The 24058-nt window shown below is 40.3% G+C and overlaps 1 protein-coding gene across 2 annotated transcripts in view; it reads right to left on the reverse strand.

Annotated features, from left to right (window-relative positions):
- Positions 1–24058, reverse strand: part of map4k2 (mitogen-activated protein kinase kinase kinase kinase 2) — a 41598-nt gene that overhangs the window by 12583 nt on the left and 4957 nt on the right. For both annotated transcript variants that reach the window (XM_073474952.1, XM_073474951.1), the window contains exons 2-13: positions 14855–14912; positions 11325–11415; positions 10979–11043; positions 10012–10067; positions 8429–8476; positions 8292–8334; positions 8065–8137; positions 6463–6594; positions 6178–6240; positions 5978–6059; positions 5384–5500; positions 5112–5190 (exon numbers count right to left, since the gene is read on the reverse strand). In XM_073474952.1, the coding sequence (XP_073331053.1) occupies positions 5112–5190; positions 5384–5500; positions 5978–6059; positions 6178–6240; positions 6463–6594; positions 8065–8137; positions 8292–8334; positions 8429–8476; positions 10012–10067; positions 10979–11043; positions 11325–11415; positions 14855–14912 (907 nt within the window). The remainder of the gene's footprint in view (positions 1–5111; positions 5191–5383; positions 5501–5977; positions 6060–6177; positions 6241–6462; positions 6595–8064; positions 8138–8291; positions 8335–8428; positions 8477–10011; positions 10068–10978; positions 11044–11324; positions 11416–14854; positions 14913–24058) is intronic.

The following is a 24058-nucleotide window of genomic DNA, read 5'->3' on the forward strand; positions in this document are numbered from 1 at the left end:
CCGTGGATGAGGAAACTGGTGAACCAGAAAGCAGAAGTTGCCGTCTCGTCTCGGCTCAGTTAGCTCTCTCTGCTGATTCGACTTCGATCAACATTCTGCTGTGAGAAGTGTGAAGTGACTTTCTTTGCTGTTTGAACCAGAATGTGAGCGGTCGCAGTCAACACTGAAGCATGTGTTGACTTAACAAATAACTGCTAAATAATAACTTCTCCATCTTGGCAGCAGTCAGTGGTTTCACTTCAGGGTGAAAATCAACTTGAAAATCACAGAGAACATGATGTGTCCTTTTTTGGTCAGAGATCCAGTGTTGTTGCGGGGTAAAGCAGCTGGTGACAGCTGATTTGAAAGCTCCACGGTGGATAACAAAGTAGCTTCCCCAACCTCTTTACTGGTGCTCTGTGTTTTCAGTGTGTTGATGCCTTGTTGTAACATTACTATTTCTGTGTTTCCTGTCACCTAATGGCAATGATTAGCTTCCTCATCTTGGTTAAAACTTGAGTAAAGCAATTGAAATAACATGTATATATCATATTCTTCAATTTTCAGTGTTTCATCTCAGCTGAACTAAAACAATTTTGTACAGACATTCATGGTGAAGTCCCTCCCCTTCTGGTAGACCACTGTGGGACCTTTTTCAGAAAGTAGTTAATGGTGAGAGACTAATGACTGAATTAAATTACAGATATGATGTTTATCAACTTAAAAGACAAGCTGAAGTTTGTCTCCAAACTGCTGTTGTGTAGAAAGACTTCACAGCAATTAGTTCAGAAAGCGACTGTAACAAACACCACAGTCACATGACTTCTTCATCACCACCACTTAGCATCTTACTACACAATTACTATCAGTGTTGGGCAAGTTACTTTCAAAAAGTAATTAGTTACAGTTACTAGTTACTTCTCCTAAAAAGTAACTGAGTTACTAACTGAGTTACTCCACAATAAAAGTAACTAGTTACTAGTAAAAGTAACTATTCCGTTACTTTTGCGTTTCTCGCCCCCGTAACCCTCACCACCCGGCCCCCACCTTCTCAGCGTGTGTTTCATAAGCCAGATGAATAGAGTGCACAACAACAAAGACAAGTACCTGAGTTTTGCATTTATTGTAACTCCATATAAATTAGCGGCACAAGAGCTAGCATCGTCGCGGGCCACCAATTTGGTTGAAGCGTGAGCGATCGACAGGTGCTTCATTAAATTTGAGTTGCTAACATAAGACGTGGACAAAGGTTTCATTCCGGGACATAATGTGCACTTGACATGCACATTTTTACCTACGAATTCGGTGAATTTGAAGTAGTGCCGGTATTTCCATCTGGAAAAGGTTTTGCTGCTTTCCTCCTCACTCTCCATCTCTCGATCCCTTTGTCGTAGAAGAGCTAAAAGCACCCGCCAAAGTTCTTTCAAATCTCTGTACCCGGCACTATGCATGCGGAAACACATACCCAATTCTCTGATTGGCTGAAGACGTAATCTCACTACACATCAGCCAATAATTGCTGAGACGGCTCTCTCATCCTCCTCTCTCTCAAGCGACTTTGAGTATCACGCAAAGCGCTATATAAAACTCATGTATTATTATTATTATTATTATTATTATTATTAAGACAGGCACACACGAGTTCAATCATGAAGTTAAGGGAAAAAAAACTCATTATGCGACTAGTAACGCACGGTAACGGGGTGTCGGATATGGCAACGGCGTTACAGTGACAGTCAAAGTAATTAGTTACATTACTCGTTAGTGAAAAAAGTAACGGCGTTAGTAACGCCGTTACTAGTAACGCCGTTACTCCCATCACTGATTACTATACAGGTTTTCTATAAAGTGATCACTGTACAAGTTGTAAAGTCAGAGTTAGAATAGTTTGTCACTGAAGTGGGCCTGTAAAGACGGACTAGTGAGTAGATGAGTCTACGTGTTCGCTGTGATGACGTTTAATGTCCCCGCGCATTTTAATTCTGACATATTTTATATAATGTATATAATATAAAATATCTTAAAAATATCTTATCAACTGAACTGAATATCCAAAGGGATGAAGGTAGCACACACACCCTTCTTCAGGACAGAGTTAACACATCTCAATTTCACCAATTCATTATGGCCACATCAAACAACATGCTAACTATTGGGCCTAGTGGCCGCCATGAGAGCATGACTCTATGTAGCAATTAGTAGCAATTTACATGTATTAATCACTGTTTCATTGGTCTTATGTGAGAGGATTATATCGTGACGTGAAGAATGAGACCTTCCCCCTCCCTCTAAAATGCCTATACAGTTTGTTAAAGTGTTTAAAGCTGCTGGACTGTGGATTTCTTTGTGAAGGACTCAGGTCTGATTATCTGTGACAGTCCAGAGGATGTGACTTTATATACGTTCTCAGGGCCTCTCTCTGCTCTGCTAACAGAGAGCGACAGCAGCTAACGTTATTTTAGAAATGGAGTCTGCTAACATGAACTAACAACCAGCTACAACACAGGAGTTGCACAGAGCCTCTTTAAGCTTGTACCAAACACAGATCTTATTCCAGGCATTTAACTGAAAATCCATTCAAAAAAAAAACACTGACTTTGAGACTAGGGGACCAGAAGTGAAAAAATGCCGACTTATTTCTTGCTGTTCCTTCCTGCAGCGCTCTGTTGTGAGAGATGATGTAGTTCACTGAGCGGTTCACACAAATCTAAGTGGCATTTTACTGTCTTTTACAACTTTCTCAACTTGCAAATTATCTGTTAAATTGAAAAACATCGTATGTGTGATTCATGGCACGATTCAAACTAACTGGGTCAAAAAAATGTCTCTTGCCATTGACTTCTGGACAGATTTTTTCACATATAAGGTCCTATGGTGCGGGACTTTTGTAGGCTTGACTGAAAGGTTCTCCAGTTATTGGATGGGCTGCCATGGAATTTGGTACAGATGTTCATGGTCCCCATCGAAGCTCTATGACTTTGATGATCCACTGACTTTTCCTCTAGTACCACTAGCAGGTCAAAGTTTTCAATTACCTTGAGAGATATCTTAAAGTCCACCAGTTAAAGTTTGTGTACAGCTCTTGGTGAGTGCATATGTGAAAAAGTAGTATAAAGCCTAATGTGGCTCCAGAGGAAGCTGCATATGATCTGATAAATTACTTCCAGTGATGTCAATCAGTGGCTATGTTGCATCAAGGGTAATGTAGACACTGATTTTGATCATTTTTAAACTGACCATAATGAATCCAACAGTGTTACAGGAGTGTAATGTTAGACCAGTAGACTGCTTTATAAAACCTGGTGCATACATTAACCACAATGCAACTTGGAGGCAATTCATCAGATCACATGCAGCTTCCTCTTGAGGCTTTATTCTGCTTTTTCCACATATGCAGTAGTACTCCCCAACATATGTGAACACACTTTAATGTGGAAAACTTTCCCTTTAACATCTGCTCGATGCCACCAGTCTTACAGTAGCATTAGTAACAGCAGTAGCAGTGTGAGACCATGCTGGTCAAACTGTGGTGCAGGTGTTGAATGTGTTTGTGGTTTGTGTGTCTACCGAGCACAGAGTATGTCAGGGAAGCTGAGGTCAGCATCACGTTGATTCATGATATGGCACTGGGCTGAGTGTGAAGCCAGACTATCACACTAGAAACACTGACGCTAAAGAAGCTTTTGGCAGAGCTGCAGTGTGAAGTCACTCCAGCCAGTGTATAGAAGCACCACTGTCTCTCACACACCACTGGCATGTTCTCAGTGCCATCCTCTGACGCAGCCTCCTGCCCACATGTATGGACGGGTTACAGGACGAGGGCAGCCATCAGCGGGCTGACTGAGAGGCTTTTGTCCTCATTCATATTCTGGAGATTACAGCACTGAATACTGGGGCTCATAGTAGACAATGAAGCCACTCTTCAGCAAGGACAACCAACATACAGTATATTTAGACATGCATGCTTACAGTCACAGGCACAGATATCAAATGCACTCGCATACAGGCATTGTCAGAAACAATCTGTATTACTGTGAAATAGTTAAGAAACATATGGATGATATATTCACTGGAATGAATAGCGTGGTCATTGGTTTGCCTCCTACACTCCTTAAAATGTTATACACCTTCTTCTATTTGACCATAATCACAAGCAAATGATGCAGAGCTGCTTAAAGAGTGGCTGCCTACACTCCTACAATACAGTATATTGTTGGTCATATATATGTCATGGTGCTGAGCAATAATAAAGCTGATGGGAAGGATTTGCAGGGATTTCATCATAAACCAGAGTATTGGACAAATTAAAAATTTGACCTGATTGTGTCATTAGATGAAAAATCACCAGGCATTAATCTTCCTCTGCTGGGGCATATGAATGTCTCTACAACAATTTATGGCACTCCATCCAATAGCTGTTGAGATACGTCAGTCTGGACGCCATGTACAAACCAACCGACACACCGAGCCATACCACTAGCTTGGCTAAAAATACACCCACCAATACATTTAAAGTTCACTAATCACGTTTGTTTAAACGTTCACAAACAGAAATGTAAAAATGACAGAGTGTGGTTTTAGGGGGAGTTATGTGCTGGAACTATTTCTTGACAAACAGTTCATCCTTTGCCCTGTACTTCTGTGGCTCATCACTGGCTAGAGCTCAGATTGCCAAATACAGGCAGTGAACACAGCAGCTTTTAGTTTTGGTCTCTGTACAGACACAATGGTACCAAACTTGCAAACCACATTGTGCCAACAAGAATTTATGAAATGGTAGCTATTGTCTGCCAAGGGAGAGTTACAGCATGGAACTCCCCCTGAAACCACAACTCATTTTTACATTTCTGTTTGTGTGAAGACAGAAAGCAAATAAGTGAATTTTCCTTTTGAAACAATACTCCAAAATGTTGAAATGTACACTTATCTATGGTCTACGCAGCAGCCAGCAAATATACAGTAAGTTTCACATCTGTGTGAGCTCCAGGACATGTTTAGCCTCACAGAATGACTGGAAAAATCCACCCACCAACAACTCAAATTTTCCCAAATTGTCAGATTGTTCCTTCAAAATCTGTGTGTGTCTGTCTGTGTGTGTGTGTGTGTGTGTGGGTGGGTGGGTGTGTGCTCACATTGTTCTTCAGACAGCGTCCTCTCTACTGGCAGGTGTTTCCCTGCTGACTGAATCTTGTCCGGAGCCACTTCCCCAACCTGTCGACACATCGCATTAACATGACACACCAGCAAAAACACTGAGTCTGACGTTGCCTGTCTTTCTGTGTTAGCAGTTAGTTGTTTTTTTTCAGAAGTCACAGCCAGATAAAACTACTTTTCATTATGGATGTAACAGTAAACATCATCTGTTGGCCTGCGTGTCAGCTTCTGTCTTCCTTGCGGTACTGACCTCCAGCTCGTTGTCGTCCATGCTGTGTGTGTGGCTGTTGTGGAGCTCAGGGTTGTTGGCCATGTCCAGCAGCTCAATGACCAGGTTACGGGTCAGCAGCTGTGTCACAAACGGATGCTGAAGGAACAAGGTAGAGGTCAAGACCTTGAACTGGAATAGAAATGTTGATCTCAGATAAATCACAGACAATGGCTTTGACAAACTGCACAATCTACACTAACTGGCCCACAGGTACTGTGATGGTCACAAGTTGTTTTTTGAGTTTTGTCTGCTTCATCTACTAGCACGTCTCTGTTCACACCTTACCGACAACAATCACCTGGATTACTTTGATTTGACCTAGTAATCACTGAGCAGAAGTGGTGTAATATTTGTGGCAAACTGTGTCAGAGGTGCCGGGTGAGAAACAATGTGTATGAATGTGAGGCTTTAATTTCCCTCTGATGACAGAGAATCAAACTTCTCTGGATACCTAGGGGTTAAAAATAGAACTTATTACATTAATGAATAGTGCATATATGATAGTGTCTTTATGAAGACAGATGGCTGGTCAGCGGCCATTCACTAATGACAAGCTATTAAGTGGAAGCTAACCTGCAGCAGTGTCTCAGCTGAGGGCCTTTTACGAGGGCTTTTAATGAGAGCCATCTTCACAAAGCTCTGGAAAGCTGCAGACCTGCAGAGAGAAAAGAGAAGGGGGGGAGTGTGAATGAGTCGTACATCAAGATGATGATGACAAGACTGAAGGAAGACATGCTACATGATTTTAAAGGAAGGCAGACAGTTCAGCTCACCACTTGGTTTTATCCTTTAGTCTTGGAGGCTGGAAGTTGCTCTTGGACATCAACATCAGCGCTCTGAAACATCGTTTTAAATGTCACCGGGCTGGAGAATGTCTGTATTGTTTACATGCAGTGACTGCCAAAATCAGTACAATAAAATACACAGCAGGCAGCCAAAGTGTTACATAACACAGGTCTCTTCTGTTTATCTCTCTGCGCTGACACCACGCAGAGTTCAGTCAATCCGTCTGTTTCCAGCTGTCTGAGCTGGACTCCGTGTTGTCTGTGCTGACTCACCTCATTGGGTGGAGGTCAAACATGGGCGGTTGGAGCTCAGCCAGCTCGATGGCAGTGATGCCGACGGCCCAGATGTCACAGAGGTGGTTGTACCCACCCTTTTTCTCCACTGCAGCCACCTCTGGAGCCATCCTGGACAGATGAACCGAGGAAAAAGAAACAGAGGGGGAGAGAAGCAGCCGATATAACTCTCCTGAAGAGGACATGTGCACAGTATTTAGCAGACAATGGCCTTTTATTGATGCTTTAGTCTCAGCCAGACATTATGGCCCACCTCTGATATGACGTGTTTATTTAAATTATACAAAGTCTCTGTGCACACTGTAGTTTTTATTAAATGTCACTCTAACAGGTGTTGGGCACTATTTTCAGTCCACATTTGATGCTCTAATAAGTATTCAGCTTTATTGGTGTGTACACATACAAAGGATTGTATTTGATTTGGTTTGCACTCATTGTACTCATGGGGTCTAATATTATATGTGTTGGTGTTGCTCCTAGAACAACATAATTAAGGCTGTTACAGGCCCATCATCCAGCTGACCAATCATGTTGTTGTGATGTCATGGCTAATGACTAATGTCATCATCCAGCATCACGTTCAGAACATATTGTTATATTGTTCCCTCATTATGTTCACACAAAGTTCATCTGTTGTGTTTCATTTTCCCTTTCTGTCCCTGTTTACCACAATGTTGGTCAAGAACCTTTTTTCCATGACAAAGACAAGATGTTGACGAGCTAAAAATAGATCTTTGACAATAAAATCTATAACGAAATGTATGTACGTACGCTACGTCATCTTGTGTCAAATTTACTAGCAGGCCACAGTGGCTTTGCCTGACCGGAAGCCAGTTTTTCATGCCAAAAAAAAGTTTGTAGTTTGCTGTAATAAATGAATGAACGTTAGCTAGGTTATGTGTTGGCTAACGTCAGTTTTCTAGCTTAAAACTTGTGAGTGAAACAGAGATGACATGTAGAGATGACAGTTTTAAGTTGTCAGAGTAAACTGTAAACTGTTAAACTGTTATAATATATACAGTAAACTCTTTGTTATTTATCACATATATTGTCCTATCATTAATAAACTAACTGAATTAGTTTAAAGAGAGGAAACATTTTGACTAAAGGTCGACTCAGACGAAGCAGTGTTTTGTCAACTAAAACTGGACTTAAAGGTTTTAAGTTTTAAGCATTTTAATCTAAAGACTAAGATGAAATATAAAACAGCTGCCAAAATTAACGCAACGCAAGAAAAAAATATATATTACCACTTATTCTTTTTCTTTTTTCATTGAGCAAGTTACACCAGTTAAAATGGAAAGTCTTTCACTGATCCCTGGATATAATTGAATGATTGATTGAATTCCTCATTATATGTTGCAACCTCCTCCTTTATATGTGTGATGTCACTCAGATAAACAGTTAATATAAAGACAAAGAATACTGCTATAAAATATCAGCTACTTGCAGCCCTCATCCAAAACATACTGACAACAGTATTGTGTCATTACAGTCACCCTTACAGGCTGAATCCTGATCTGCATGCTGCTGTAAAGAGACAGAGGTGAGGTCAGGTGAGTGTAGCGTCATTCATCTTACCAGTAGGGCGTTCCTATGAAAGACTTCCTTTTGGCTACAGAGGCACTGATCTCTGCTGCCACTCCAAAATCAGCTAGACACAGAGGAGACAGACAGGGTCACACTGATGCTGACGGTGGCTGAAGTCCACTATAGATGGCCTATTTAAGCCCACTTGATGGCTGTGAGTAGTTTGGTAGAATTGTAGTGTGTGTGTGTGTGTGGGTCCAATACAGATCACCACTGACCCAGTTTCACATCTCCTCGCTCTGTCAAAAGGATGTTGGCTCCCTGCAGAGAGAAGACACACACTGATCTCAGCTTGTGTTCACATGATTACCCACAGTATAAATACATGAGCATCATTATACAGTAACTGCTTTACCTTTATGTCTCTGTGCATTTTACCAGTTTCGTGCAGGTGATACAAACCCTGCAAAAAAAGCACCACAAGAAAATCAGTGCAGATTGTTTTGTGTATATATCTTCTGTCATTACTTATTCAATGGTCAGATACAGTTTGGGGGACACAGAGCAAAATTTGCTATTGTTGTTTAAAGTCTTGAAATGAGATCTGACACAGCATCACTCTACAACACAGGGCCATATGATCAGCTTACTATGCAGGAGCTGCTACAGGTGGGCAAATTGGATACAATTTCAATTACAGCGTGAGTAAGTGGATACTGTAATATTAATATACCGTACATTGGAATGTAATTAAAATCATTTGGGAAACTGTTTGGAGAATGTGTCCACACGATGTCATTTTCCAGCAAATGTAATACCTGATAAATCAAAGTACTTTATTCCATTGATGCAAACCTCCAAAACAATCCATTTATGCCATAAAACATTCCTGCTCGATTTTCAACGTTGCCTGCAGAGGCCCAATACAACCACAGAATAAACAACTCGCAGTATAGATCTGTGTTAGCTGATGATGAGTGGATCAATTTCCTCAACAAATGTGCAGCTGAACAAGTCCTGAGGTTCAACATAAATACACATGTTGTCATCTCTGCCAGTCTCAAGTCTGGATGGGAATCACCGTCATTTGAGTGTGTGTTCATGTTTGTATCTGTCCGCAGCTAATCTCATACACTACCGGACCCATCAGCCCAATATTCATTGTGGACATTTATGACGATATGATCATAGCCAGCCAACTCTGGAGGAGAGAGTTTGTGCAGAGCCAGACCTTAAACACCCAGAGTCACATCAGATTCTGCTCGGATCTGGAGACATTTGCTGACGGGAGGAGATTGACCTTTGAGATTAAAAGTAGATGCATCTTCAGTACCATGCAGGGTAAATTCTAATCTTAGTTTCACTTATGTGATGTAATAATGTCATTCTGTATACTGGTGTACATTAAAACTAAATAAAGTGTTGGATGAAAAGGAAAAGTGAAACAGATTTATACAACAATGGCACAACATTTCCGAGGAGGGCAAAAGAAAAGTAAAAGCAGGTACACAAGAATGCTTGAATAACAAGTTAGACTGCGGATTACCATGATGGAGCCAGAGGCAGTGAAATGTTTAGCTCAGTGATCATAACCACCAGTTTATTTAGAAAGGGTGCAAATGTGACCAAACTGTGGATAAAATAAAAAAGACCATAAGGGAAATATTTTTCTTCATTGGCAGTTACCATAACAAAGGCAGACTGTGAGTTCTTACTTTTTAAATCAGCGTCACTTTTTTTTGTTGATTATCCAATGAAACCTTGCAGTGAGCTGGAGGTCACTCCCTAACAAAATACAGACAGTCTGGCACGTTCTGCAGTGGACTCTGCAGCAGCGGCATTTACCAATACAGTACATTTAGTGGTCTGGCGAGGTTAAATACTATTTAGCTCTTGTGTGGCTGGAAAAAAACACATGACTCATTCTGTCAGCAGAGTGTCTTTAGAGATTTCACAATGCAGCAGCAAACAAGCTCCCGCTCACCCAAAAAGCCTTACCTGGAGGGTTTCTCTGCAGACATACGCTATCTGTTTCTCCTTTAATGGGCCCGTCACTGTGAAGACAGTTTGATTAATAGCTCACAGACTCAAGATTAGGGTGAAAGAGAAAGAGCCTGCAGGGACATTTCTAATAATAGCCGAGCAGAGCCGGCTGCTCATTGTGCCTTCTACATCTGTTTTTATGTCTCCAAATTAATGTGGTGATTACAGCAGTGACATTCTGTCTGCTGTCTTACCCAGACTCAGATGTGAGGATCAACTTCCTGCCTGTGGATCTATAGATAGGTCCAGAAAGTGTTTACCCTTGCTTAACATAATGACTGGGATTCTAGGCTCCTTTTAATTAAGATGAATTAGAATGTATATTGGATTTTATTTTGTTGTATATGGAGGTGTTAGACAGGTGAGAGCTATCAGAGCTGTCATTCAGCTAATTACAGGCAGCTACACACTGTTTGTATGTGGGGTCATTCCTAACTCTTACTCGTACCCGTAGCTGTACTCCAAATACTTTTTTAGTTATGAATTTTTTTAAGTTTGGCCCCCTTTCAGCATTTCTATAATTCTCTGTATGTGTATTCTAGACCTCAGCAAATGCTTATTTTTCAATGGACTGGACTGAAATTTGTCCCTAACATCCAAGAGACCCTAAGGATGATTCTCAACATGTATTCACTGAAATAGTTGCTACTGAATGTTTACAGTTATCACATTAATAGCAATTAATCATTTTATCTCCACTAGTTTTCACTTTCACTTGTTGATTCTGTGTTGTATGAATGTACAATGTGCACAGAAATGTGAAAATCTACATTGATCTTTTTCACCTTTTCTGGGTAAGACTGCAAACAACCCTCCCACTGTTCCTTTAATTGGTAATGTGGCACTTTTTAAAACGAGTTGCAGATAAAACTAAAATTAGCACTAAAATTGGATGAAATACAAGATTTATTTGTATTTATACCATGATACATATCCTGAAGTGAGCCTCCACCACAGTACTCCATGCAGATCCACAGCTTGGTGTTCCTGAAGGGAGACATACAACTATTATCTTGGTGTTTTTCTTTGCAGGGATTGTGGAGGACAACACCGAGGCATTCAGTAACTAAAGGAAACACCAGTAGACACTCCCTAATATTCTGAAGCTTATGCATGCATCCAACAATCTAACGAAGCACTTGAAAGAGTGGGAGAGGAATCCAGCAGCAGTGTGGGGAAAACAAAAGTCAAATTCCACATAATTCAGACCACCAACAATCTGAGGAATCCCACACATGCGATGTGGACAGGCTGATAACACACAGCACCTGTGGTAGCTGCCGAAGTAGGCCACGATGTTTTTGTGCTTGCACTCCTTCATCATCGTAATCTCCTGCTGGATGGATGTGATGTCATCACCTGAAGAGACAGACAGCTCAGTGAGTGTTTTCTCTCACAACAGTCTGGTGTCAATGAAAATTACAGACCAGTAAACCATTGGGTTAGACAAGTGGGAGTACTGGCATGTTAGTCTGATACACCATTCACTTAACATCGGGCCAGTTTCTGTGTCAATTCATGTATTTATTTATCTTCATTGGACAGAGAGGTGTGGTGATGTACTGCTCATAATCAGCATTAAATGAGAAAAAAGACTTAATGCTGTTTAAGGCTTCAGTCACACAGGCATGCTTCAAAAACACCTTGGACAAGCCTGTTTGGGCAGAACAGTGTGGTGCTGCTGTGGAGCAGGCTGCCTGCACAACCGGCCATCAATGGGAAAAGTGGAGCAACTCCACGCCTTGTGTTGAAAAGTTGAAAGTTATTATGGCCGAGAACAACGAGACACATCTCTAGAAACACGTCCTCATTAAAACCATTGTTTTCTTATGCTACTACGTGCCCAGCATGTGCTGCTCTCTTGCACAGGGCGTCATGTTTATCTAGCGGCTTTTAGAAGTTGAAATATTCTAAACTTTTCAACTCAAGCCAAGGTCTCACCGCTTTTTTCATTCATAAAGAAAATGTAACATGACATGATAATAAAATATGATATGATTGCACAGTGCAGGAGTGGAGCGCACACCGCGTTTCTAGCGCCGTGTCTCGGTGTAATCGACTGCTTAAGCATTTCGTTGGCCAATCAAACCGAGACACGTCACCAGAAATACAACGGTTTTCCTACAGCATGGTGTGCCTGGATTGTAAGGAAGCCTGTAGTTTATTTGAATCAGTGAGTGCTAAACCTGAAAAAAGTACCATCATGTACCAGTACCAGTGTGATACTACAGATTTTGAAGCTTCAAGTGGGCTGGATTTGGTTTCCCCACCACACATAGATATGTAGTATCTAATAATAATCTATTAAAGGGTAGGTTTACATTTGAATTCTATCTTAAAACAACACTCACATGGCCATATATGTGTCAAAAGATTTAGCAGTTACAGTAATTTGCCCACCTGTCCATAACAGCCATGTTAATGTTATTTCAATGTTTGTGCTATGGGACAAATACAAAGTCATTTTCCACTGTGATGCACCCCCAGGTTCATTCAAAGCTATATGAAGCAGTCTGAGTTTGTCGAAAAACAACTTGGATTCCAAAAAAGGTTGTAAAACATAACAAAAAAAAGAATTTGCTAATCCTGTTTAACATGTACTTACTTGAAAACAATACAAAAATAATATATGTAACGTTTGACCTCATCAGCTTCATTGATTTTTGTAAACATATGTTTATTATGAATTTGATGGACACGTTCCAAACAAGTTTGGACAGAGGCAAAGAAAGACTGAGAAACTTGTGGAATGCTCCAAAAACACCTGTTTGGCACTTTTCGGGAATCGACATCTTAAGCAAGTATTTGAGAAAGTTGCAGAAGAAGTTCTGTCTTTGTGTTGCTGTCCCTTCACTGCAGCTCAGCATGGCAGCAGTCAGTTTAGTTTAGAGACACATTTGTACAAAAAAGTCCTTAACTTTAGAATATACTTCATACACTACACCAGACCTATTCAGCTGGTGGCCTTGGGGCCAGTTACAACCTCATTCCAGCCCTTTGCTCATTTTGTAAGTAGGCTTATTAGCCCATTCATTGGTTATGTCTGTCAATAAGCACAAAAATATGGAAGCCCTTAAAGGTCATGGGTCAACATATTATTTCCTCAGTGTTCCTGTGATAACGAGTGAAGTGTTATTTGTTTTATTGAGACCACAAGTTATTCAAGTCATTATCACAGAATAACAAATGTTGATTTCCTGAGATAATAGGATCATTTCCTCAAGATCTCGAGGAGACAAACTTTGTTGATATAATAATAACATGTTTGACTCATGTCAGTTTAGGGCTTCAGTACAATTTCATTTAAATATTTAAACCCAGGCTGTTTAAGCAGGGGGTATTTAAGAGTCAAACTGACAACCTACTTAACTACTAAAAAAATATAAAGGTCCATTATTTGTGTCTTTACTTTTGTATAATAATTATTTTTAATTGTGAAAACTAATGAAGTACAGAAAAAAATAATTAGTGCATTGTTTTAACACATTTAAATTCAGAGCTTTGCCGGTCAGACATCTGGAATGTAAAAGTCTGGCCCCTCGGTGCTGTATTTCAAATCTGGCCCTTCTAAAGACGGAGCTGGGTAGGTCAGCACCACTCTAACTCAGACTGCTGAAACTCATATTAGATTCAGTAAACTTCTGCATGTACCTCTGCAGAGAGTGAGGACTGTGGATTTGGTCCTCCATAACTTACACTTCAATTACTTTATGAGTGGGTCTCTTTGCAGACTGTATGGACAGAAGGAATGATTACAGCCATCATTTCATAATGTACATGAGCATGTTATTGTTTTAAGATAGACATTAAATTCTAAAGGAACAGTCTGACAATTTGTGAAATTTATATCCAGCCAGAGACATGTCATCAACTGGCATCATCCTTTTTTATTTTATTATTAGAAAGTAGCAGTCACATGGGTCAACGTTGGCATCAGCCAGTGTCAGCCACACTGTCCTTGGTCTCCAAAACTGGAGATCAGCTGTCGTTGGATATGTCTCACTATAGGACCATTGTTTTGAACACCACTTTATGATTTTTGAAGCACAATTTAAATCTCTAGCAGTAAAAAGCTAATGTTAGGCCATAAACAGACGACATCACGGTCACATGACTTAAACGTCACCACCACTTAGCATCTTACTACACAATTACTATACAGGTTTTCTATAAAGTGATCACTGTACAAGTTGTAAATTCAGAGTTAGAATAGTTTGTCACTGAAGTGGGCCTGTAAAGAAGGACTAGTGAGTAGATGAGTCTCTGTGTTCGCTGTGATAACGTTTAATGTCCCAGACAACCTCTGTAGTCTCATTTAGACATGTTTTTAAGACAAGTAAGAGCTTTATAATTAAACTGTGGGACATTAAATGATGCATTTTATGTTGTAGAGCAAAACATGTAAATATCATCAGCCTGTGGTAACCACACACCTAATTTCAGACGTTTAACTGAAAACACATTCGAAAAATTCACAGACTTTGAGACGGGGGAACAGGAAGTGCTAACATGCTAACTGATTTCTGGGTTTTAGGACTGCAGACTACACCACTCTATACACACAACCTTAAGATGATGTCACATATTGACCTGGCTGAGCACAAAGACTGGAAACAAGAGGAAACTGCTAACCTGACCTGCCCTAAGCTCTCCGATGAAACTGACACTGATCTTCTCTTCTGGCTGACTGACTGGCAAAGGCACAGTTCCCAAAATGTCAGACTGTTGATACATATAATTCAAACAAGGAAGAAAAAAAGTTGTGAGCATGTTGTGTCAGTTTGGACAGTGAACATACCAGGGTCTAGCTTGACAATCTTGATGGCTGCCAGTTCAGACGTACTGATGTTACGAGCCTGAAAGGGACGAAAATGTAATGAATGAATATAAACATATACAGTACATACATCATTGTGACAGGATGTAACCTCAAGCTAGAAAAATACAAAACATGATATATTTATCAGCAGAGGAACATATTGTACACACACACACACACACACACACACACACACACACACACACACACTAAACTGTACACAGGAGGACTGGGTCATTGTAGGAGATTCAGGTTCTATGTTCAAAGCAGTCACATAAATAATGACATGCTGAAGTCATTCCCAAACAAATCCAGTTAAATAGAGGTTGAAGCCATCTGAGTTAACTTCAAGGTTTAAACCCGACACAAAGCTGCTCCTATTGGACGCCACAACTCAGAAACTTGTATTTAGAGAACATGCTGATATACTGCCAGACTCAAATACCATGCTTTGGATGAACGTAGGTTGTTCTCATGGAAATCTGCAACCTGTTAGAGCCCATTCCACCTCAGCACTTCCTCTCCACTACTGACCAGAGGAGCATTCCAGAGGAAGATGAGAAACAGATCAGGTGTTTCTCATCTCCTGCTGCTGATCAAAGCCCTTATCAGACTAACCTCTGTATGTCACACTGCCTTACACTGCTGCTCCACAAAGACAAAGGAAGACAGACTTTACAGTTGCATTTATACCTTACACTAACACATTATCTGTATCTGTATTTTGTCTGGATATCACAGATGCACATGTAAATGCATGGGTGCATTTGCCTGCAGAGCGCATTGTCATTGGAATGTGATTGGACTGGACACAGGACATCTGGAAGCGGTGTGGCATTGTTAGGTTGCGATGGGCTCTTCTCATTTCTTTATTTCATGCCTCGTTGTCTCCTCTCTCCCTTGTCCTCCGGCCTGTGACTCGGAAATTGATCTCAGTGCACCATCTTGAAGAGGTTTTTCAAGGTCTATAGAATCCTGGGCATAACGGGCGGCAACCGAAGAAAGATGACATGAGATAAGATAAGACAATCCGAACCATCAATAACAACACGGAAGCAGCTGAATAAGCCTTCAGATGGCTCTGGCTGTGAAGGGGAGACAGATGCAGGTCAGCATAGTGCCACCTGAACACAGGCTGAGGTTTGGTGAACCTCGGTCGGGTCACCTGGACGAGGGTGTCTGTTGTAGACCCCAGGAAACAACACTGATGATGTGTCCAAGTGCGCACATCAGGAGATGTATGTTAATTGATTTAACATTGGGGCACTTTGTGAGGTGAATTTAAGTGAATACATCAGTTTTCATGAACATTGTTCCCGTCATCTGACAGAAAAAAGAAAATACAGCAGTAGACTGTAACAGAACAAGAGACAGATGGTGCAACTGTGCCGCAGGTCATAAGTAATCCACATCATTTGACACATTCATGCCATTTTTTTCTTTGACCTTTGATTTTGTTTGTCGAGTTCACAAGCCCCACCTAACTAACTTTTATATTAAGATATGCTTATTAACACAAGGAGCAAATGCAAAAGGCCACAGGTCACAGATCAGATGTTAGCATCAAGTGGAAATGGGATCAAAATGAATTGTCAGGCTGTAACATCATGAAGAATAGACTGTGTACAAACACATACACACATTTTAGCACCTCATCCAGACCAATAATCTTACACAATAGCAAGTAGTATCACAATATTAATGTCCAAATAACATAAAAATTGCAACCTGCTTCTCAGTAGCCAGGGGAATGCACAACTCTCTAGTCAAAACACGGTGGTAGGTGTCAACTAAAGCAAGGTGCTCATGTAGACAGGTGTCCTGTGTCCTGTGCATAATGACCTTGTCATTTCTATAAGATTCACCTCTTTCTAAAGTTGATCAAGGTCATACTTTAGCTCCTTGGCTCATGACAACTCTAGCACACACAGAAAACAGATAGCTTGCGTAATGTGCGTCAGATGCATACCCACGCTGTGATAGAGCACACTGTTGTGGTTTTGAAAGCCTGGGTGATGTGCCTTCACAGCTGGTATCAAGCTGCTCTATGCCCCAGACGAGGCATAGTGTGCTTTGCACAACAATGAAACATGGCTTTGCATTGCTTCACACAATAACCTCGGATGACATGTAACAGATAACAGTGCACCAGACAGAAAAACTCAAATGCAGCACAAATTAGACAGCTACTAACTTCAATACTTCCAGGCTGTGAAGAGCACATTCATTGAGAAGAGCTGAACACATCTGAACATTTTACTGGACTGAGGATTTGGCATCAGTTACTGCAGTTGGTTAGTTTGTTGTGGAGCACATATTCTGCAGATAATTTAAGATCGCTATGGTCTGCAGACGGACTCCAACTTCAGCCTTTTTTAACTCATGAGTGCTACTTTTGTGAAAGATAGTTGACCATGAATGAACTCTTACTCATAAATAGACTCTGCAACTAAAAACTTATTCTTGAATGTGTACTTCTGAACACGTTCTTACTCAACAACATACACTTACGAACGCTGTTCACTTTTTAACATGCACATTTTCACCTTTGTACTCACCTACCTATTAGGGCTGCACAATTAATCACAAATAAGCAAATCACAGTGAGACTAAGTGCAATATCCAAATGGCAAGAAGTGCAATTATTTTATAAAGGTACAATGTGTCACAAAACAGTGTTTTAATGAAATGTTGTAGTGCTGCAGAGATGGCCTACAAAGCTTATTCTCCAGATGTAATCAAACATGTTTGTCTTGCAGAGACTGGGAGAAATGCCACATCATCATGATTTTACTAGTTTTTCAATGATGAAAATTGTGATGTGAAATTTAATCATCCATAATAATCATGAATTATATCACATCTGTCAAAATAACCGCAATATAACTTTTTGACCATATCCTGCAGCCCTACTACTCATGAGCAATTTCCCACTGACACACTGTACAAACATTCATTACTCATTAAAAACCCACACATGAACACGCACGTACTCATCAGCATCCTGACTGGAAACATGACAAACTGGCATGGTTCATCACCGCCCAGGACAGGAAGGCTCTACAGCGGCTGGTACCATCTACAGAGCATCAGTGACATCAGTGAAGTGAGATGTCTGCACAGAGCCCAAAGATACTAAAAGACAACAGCCACCCAGCCACAGTCTGTTCACCCTGCTGCCGTCTGACAACAGATACAGAAGTATCTGCTGCTGTACCACCAGACTACAGAGCAGCTTCACTCCTCAGACTGTGACACTCCTCAACTCATCCTCAACACCATAAAAATAGTTTATCTTGTGTAGCATAAAGGGACTACAACTTACATTTCATTGTGCAACCCTGTGTGGTGGAATGACAATGGAATTAACCTTGAATCTTAAATGCACTGCAAGTGTAAAGTACGAAGTAAAGTTCAACATTTGCCTCAAAATGTAGTGCAGTGAAAGCATAAAGTAACAGAAAATGGAAATACTTAAGTAAAGTAGAAGTCTCTCAAAATGGTATTTGAGCACAGTACTGGAGTAAATGTACAAATTAGTTACTTTCCATCAATGGAATACACAAATGTTCTTGAATGAAGTCCATTGATTGGTCTTTCACATGCTAACATGTATACTAACAGAGAGTCTGTAGAAACTCCTGGTTGGAGCTCTGCCACCTGCCTCCTCCATCAGGATAAGAAAACCTGGGCATATATCCAACTGCTGACTTTGCTATCCTGATGATAAAAGACTTGTAATTAGTTTAGCCTGCAGTCTCACTGTGGCTTTAACCTTGTATTGATTCCACAGAAAGGGCAAATAATATTGGCACAGAGAGCTCTATCCTGCTGGCAGTCCCAGACAAGCCCCAGGTACGTCAAAGTCACACAGACTGATAGCAGTATTACTTACTACAGACATATTCTTTGACTGTGTGATAAAAACTAGCTCATTGTGTGGGTTAAAGGGTCAGAGAGCTACCAAACAATACAATGTATTATCTGTGATCCATGAGGATCCACCAGAGATGCTGAGGATCCCTGCTGAAGTCAGGGTGATAAACGGGAGTGAAGATAAATCCACTTTGTATTCCTAAAAGTTAAAAATTAATCTCAGCACTCTCCTGTTGGTAAACGGCTCTGGATCAGAGCAGAATCAGATGTGACTGTGGGTGTTTATTCCTCCACCAGACTCTCTCCTCCGGAGCTGGCGAGCTCTTAGCAGCTGAGCACCGGCCCGGCCCGGCCCGGTCCAGCCGTCCTCACACAACACTGCAGCTTTTGTTTCGTTTTAATAGAGAGACTATCAGTGGCAGAGATTATGTATTGTGCGTTGATGTTAAAGGATTACAGTGCCGGTTTTATTTGTTATTTTTCTTATCATCAGCAAATTTTATAAAAAAGCAAAGCAAATGGGATCAAATGGCAGACTATTCAAACAAGGTTATATTAAGTGCCCTCTGCGTAGAACTTTAATGAGATTTTTTTCAATGATCTTTCGACAATCAGTTAGTTGCAAAAGACATTTTCTCATTTTCATTTTCCATTTGTTACCAACTATACAACCAGTTAGCTATAGTTTGAACACTGATAAGCAGCAGCAATGCAATAACAATGTACTTAAATGAATATTAACAATACAAGATATTATTATGAACCAAATTATGAATTTAAATGTTGCATTAAGTTCGCATTCAATCCACTTCCATCAGCTGAGGTGGAAATTCACACGTGGACACTGTCTGAACTAATGCTCGGGTAGAGCTTAATCATAAGATTTGAGATCCATTCCATACAGACTGCAGAGCTGAAGTCAAAACATTACAGAAAATCAAACTAGTTCACGAGCTTTCCTAATCAGTTCACACAGTCTGGGTAAGCTTGTGACCCAAGTGTTGTCATGGCGGTACTTTAGAGGTGAAGGGGGATGTTGTTTTGGGGCAGCTATACTATGTTTCAACTTCCTCAATTCTTCCTGGGAACATCAGTCATCCCCATTCAGCGACTGCACTGACGTCACAATGTCTGCTTTTCACTTTGGGCATCCACAACAAACGAGGCAGCCACCAATAGGATCAGCAGGTCGACTCAACACAACCTGTGGCTCGGCTGCATTCACTTCCTGTTTTCTTTCCTGTTCCACCGCAAGGCTTCCTGTGACTACACTGATAGTAACATCTCTGAGATGGTTTTTACATGGCCAAGCCTGAAATAACAGCCATTTGGGGTTACATAATGGCGGCAAGGGAAGCGGAAGCTTCACTGCACTTTGATCAGACAAGCACACGGCCTCTGAATGAGAAATAATATACAGTCTTTGGTCGTACTGTGATTTCTTTATAATGAGACCACACAGTTTTGTATTGGATGCAGATGTAAAGCATGGGGCATGAACATGATGTTGAACTGAATATAACAACTGAAAACTGCTTGTTGAGTTTTGTGCTTGTCATATAGCACTCATTAAAGTAAGAATGTGGGAGTTTTAAAGGCAGAATAACAAATTATTCATCTCATAAAATGAAAAGTGGATTCAATAGCAACTAGAATGGCACTCAGAGTGCATACCTCTGCCAAGGCCAAACACTTCCCTTTGTATTCATTCATAGATACCAGCCATTTAAATATGCCTGATGTTTGTCCTCAGGATCCATGCGTTATTCCCAGAGAAAAAAATGTTGAAAAACACCAAAACATCTTACAATGTTAAAGAAAGTGAGAAAACATTCCAGGATCTGTCTCTTTATCCAGATCCACAGCAAAAGTCAATGGGGTCTATTCTGGCTGAGACTCATCCTTCATCCAAGTTTGGTGGAAATCTGTTCAGTAGTTTTTGAGTAATCCTGCTGACAAACCAACCAACAAACAGACACAGGGGGTTAGGGTTAGGGAGTTTTACTACTGCAGTCTTGCTTGATCCGATATGACCAACAGCTCATGGTACTTAATGTGAGCTTATGCTAGCAAACTTAACATAGCCATTTCTGTTTAACTAATATTACTGAGTCAGATCGCTGACTTTTCTCAACCTGTGCTTTTGTTGCACTACATCTTAGCACTCACCATTACCTTGTAATTGCCACGTTATGCAATAGTAGCCTCTGTTCAGTAAATATAAAATAGTCCTAGGTATGCACAAGTCCTATTTAGGTCTGATTTAGATCTCTCTTACATTTCTAAAGAAGCAATAGTTGTAACAGCAAGTAGCTGTGTTTGTGTCCTGATGAATGGAAGTCCAATATTTACTGTCCTTTTAGCTCTGTTTCATTTCTTCAGCAGCTAGTTGCTAACATTGTCTGTCAGCTCAAAGCACTGACACTGAACCAGAACAGTAAAAATATGGACAGTAAAAATTATCTCAAAGAAAAGCTGTGTAAAGGCTGAGAAGACCCAACAGAGTCAGGTGACACATCATATAACACACTGACATCTGTTCCACTGTTAACAAGACTAAAGCCTGGTAAACGGTTAATTCACACTTTTGATTAGTGTGGCTCAAAGGAAATGAAAGAGCCACCAGTGTTTTCAGGTCATGTTTCGGCATGACTTCTCAATCACACTGACAGTGTCCTACACAACAAAATTCTCCATGTGTGTAATATAAAAGAAAAGTGTTGAGAGACATTTTTTTTCTGTCAAAACTTGCATTATGGACAAAATAATATACAAGAAGAGAACGCACTGCACTATTTATCTTTGCACACATGGTTCAAACTATTAATCAAACAGAGAAATCTACTCAGAATTATTTTTTTAAATCATTTTTATCACTACTTACAGTATTCTCCAGCTTAGACCAGCACCTTTGCTTCTGCTGCGTTTTAGCATCAATGGAATATACGACACTGCTTTCAATGACACAATTTCACTGAAGGTGCTGGAATTTATGACGACACTGTCAATTTTCCGGTATATTCTCAAAACATAATTAGAATTAGAACAGTATGTGTGCTGATCAGGGAAGCCCTGTCTCTCTCTACACTCAAACTTCACATAAATCCCAAATGCATCAACACTATTAAAATAGTTTGTCAGGATGACTCAAATATTGCTCTAGTCAAAAGTTTAACCACTGTTCTAAATCACTACGCAAAGTACAGTGTACTAAACCACAGGAAATAACAATGAAACGGATGCTTAATGCTACACTTTAACAGGGCTGAAGCAAACCTAACTACAGATGAATCTGACTGCTAACAAAACAGACACCACTTGAGCACAGCCTTTTTAGCCACGCAGAACTGACATTTGTCAAACATGGCCGCTCACTTGCATTCAGGTGTTTCTTGAGTTTCTGACTCTGTTGACACAGCTTTTATTTGGGTTGAGTGATCAACCATTGATTTGTATGTGATAGCCAAAAATCATCAGTTCTGATGAAACGAAAGCATTGTTGTCAATAATTAATACTTTTAATTTGCATGTGTATTTATTTACCTTTATGCAGCACAGTCCTTAGAGAGTATATATGACTTCAATCAGCATCAGCAAAGTTTAAATAAGATAATAACATAATGCTAACACAATGACAGATAAATCCTGATCTTTTCTCAACAACATAGAAAATCTAATGCAACTACGTGATTCAGAAGTTGTGTATTCAAAGAAAGTGCATCAATATTGAGATATAGATTGCATATTATCAAAAGTTTAAAGGGGCACTATGATGTTTGGAGAAGAAATTCAAACTCAGAATTTTAATATTTACAAGATTAAAGCTAGAAGCTAGAAAGGTGGCAGGGTCCACCACATATAAACAAAGTAAAACAGTATAAATTGTGTTGTCCTTTAAGGTCAGTTTGTTTATTCAGTCATGAAAACATAGAGAGTTTGATTATTTAGTTTGTTTAGACAGAAAAACATCAGCCTATGAACATCTTTCCCTTCTCATTAACATTTCTTCAACAAAACTACAGAGTGCTCCTTTAATAAAATGTGTTTTTTATTAAATACAACATTTTTGTACTGAGCTGAGAATGAGCTCATCTTAAAGGAGCAAGAGTTAGGACGGGTTTAAGCTATCTCAGTATAGACTGGAAGCAGAGGGAAACATCTAGCCCGGCTCAGTCCACCTGCTAACACCTCTGCATCTCACTGATTAACATGGGAACTTGGTTTAACCTCCATCATGTCTGGTATTCTAACCGCTCGAGCACTACTGCTTCTTTCTCAGAAAATCTCACTTCCTCAGAAAACCTGTGGCAGTGTGACACATGTAACGTATTTCTCAGCAGAGGTATGATTGCACAGTGCACCCTCTTACAAGCTATTTTGACTGTGCTTTATAATCTGGACCGTGTAATTAACCTTCAGCTCTCGCCTACTTCTGTCATTCTGCATAAATGAGTAGGAACACAAAGAGCAGATATGAGCTGATCCTTGCACTCACAGCTAAAATCCAAATCTAAATGTGAGCCATCATTTAGAGTGCCATCAACAGAGCAGAACATGAGCCAGAGAAAAGTCTTTCCTCGGTGTTCCTTCAACACATGATGAACTGCTCCCGTCATGTTTCTGAGTCATTTCATTAGAATCACTGAACAATTGTCTAATCCCCGCCAGCATTCAACAGTAAAGCAGGAAGAGATACATGATAGAGGTATTTGCTTTCTTCCTGGAAAAAAAAACTGAATACTGGCACTGATCTCACCATCTACATTTACAATGAAACCCTTGGCTGAGGGCACCATGTTCATGCCAGTCATGGTTGAATGCCTGGTATTTTCCAGTGACTTTAGAGAAAAGCCGACAATGCTGCATGGTAAACTACAGGATAGAGTCAATGTGAATTTAGCACACAACCTGTGAACAAAAACTATGCAGGCAGGCCAACAAGTGGCTTCATCAGGTTGCAGGGTGCCAATCAACATGTGGATTCACATTAAAATGAATACCCAAGAACATTTCCGCTTGCTTGGTCATCAAACCACAGTGTGAGAAATGCTGACATTGCTGCATGCATCACATGTTCCCGATACAGTCCCCTACAGACACCTTGGATGTTGAGAATTTCAGTTGATGGTTTGCATTGTGCTTTTTCACTATTAGTCTCTTTCTCTTCCTACGAATAAGAACAAAAGAAAATTTTAATCAACAGTTTTTAGATCAGCATTTTCAAGTTGACTCTGAAGGCCTCATGACACATGCTATTGAGCTAGTTGCATTATGGGAATTGTAGGATCCAGCAGTTTGGTGCTTGAC

The sequence above is a fragment of the Pagrus major genome, chromosome 10 (assembly GCF_040436345.1).
Source record: "Pagrus major chromosome 10, Pma_NU_1.0".
Taxonomy (NCBI): domain Eukaryota; kingdom Metazoa; phylum Chordata; class Actinopteri; order Spariformes; family Sparidae; genus Pagrus; species Pagrus major.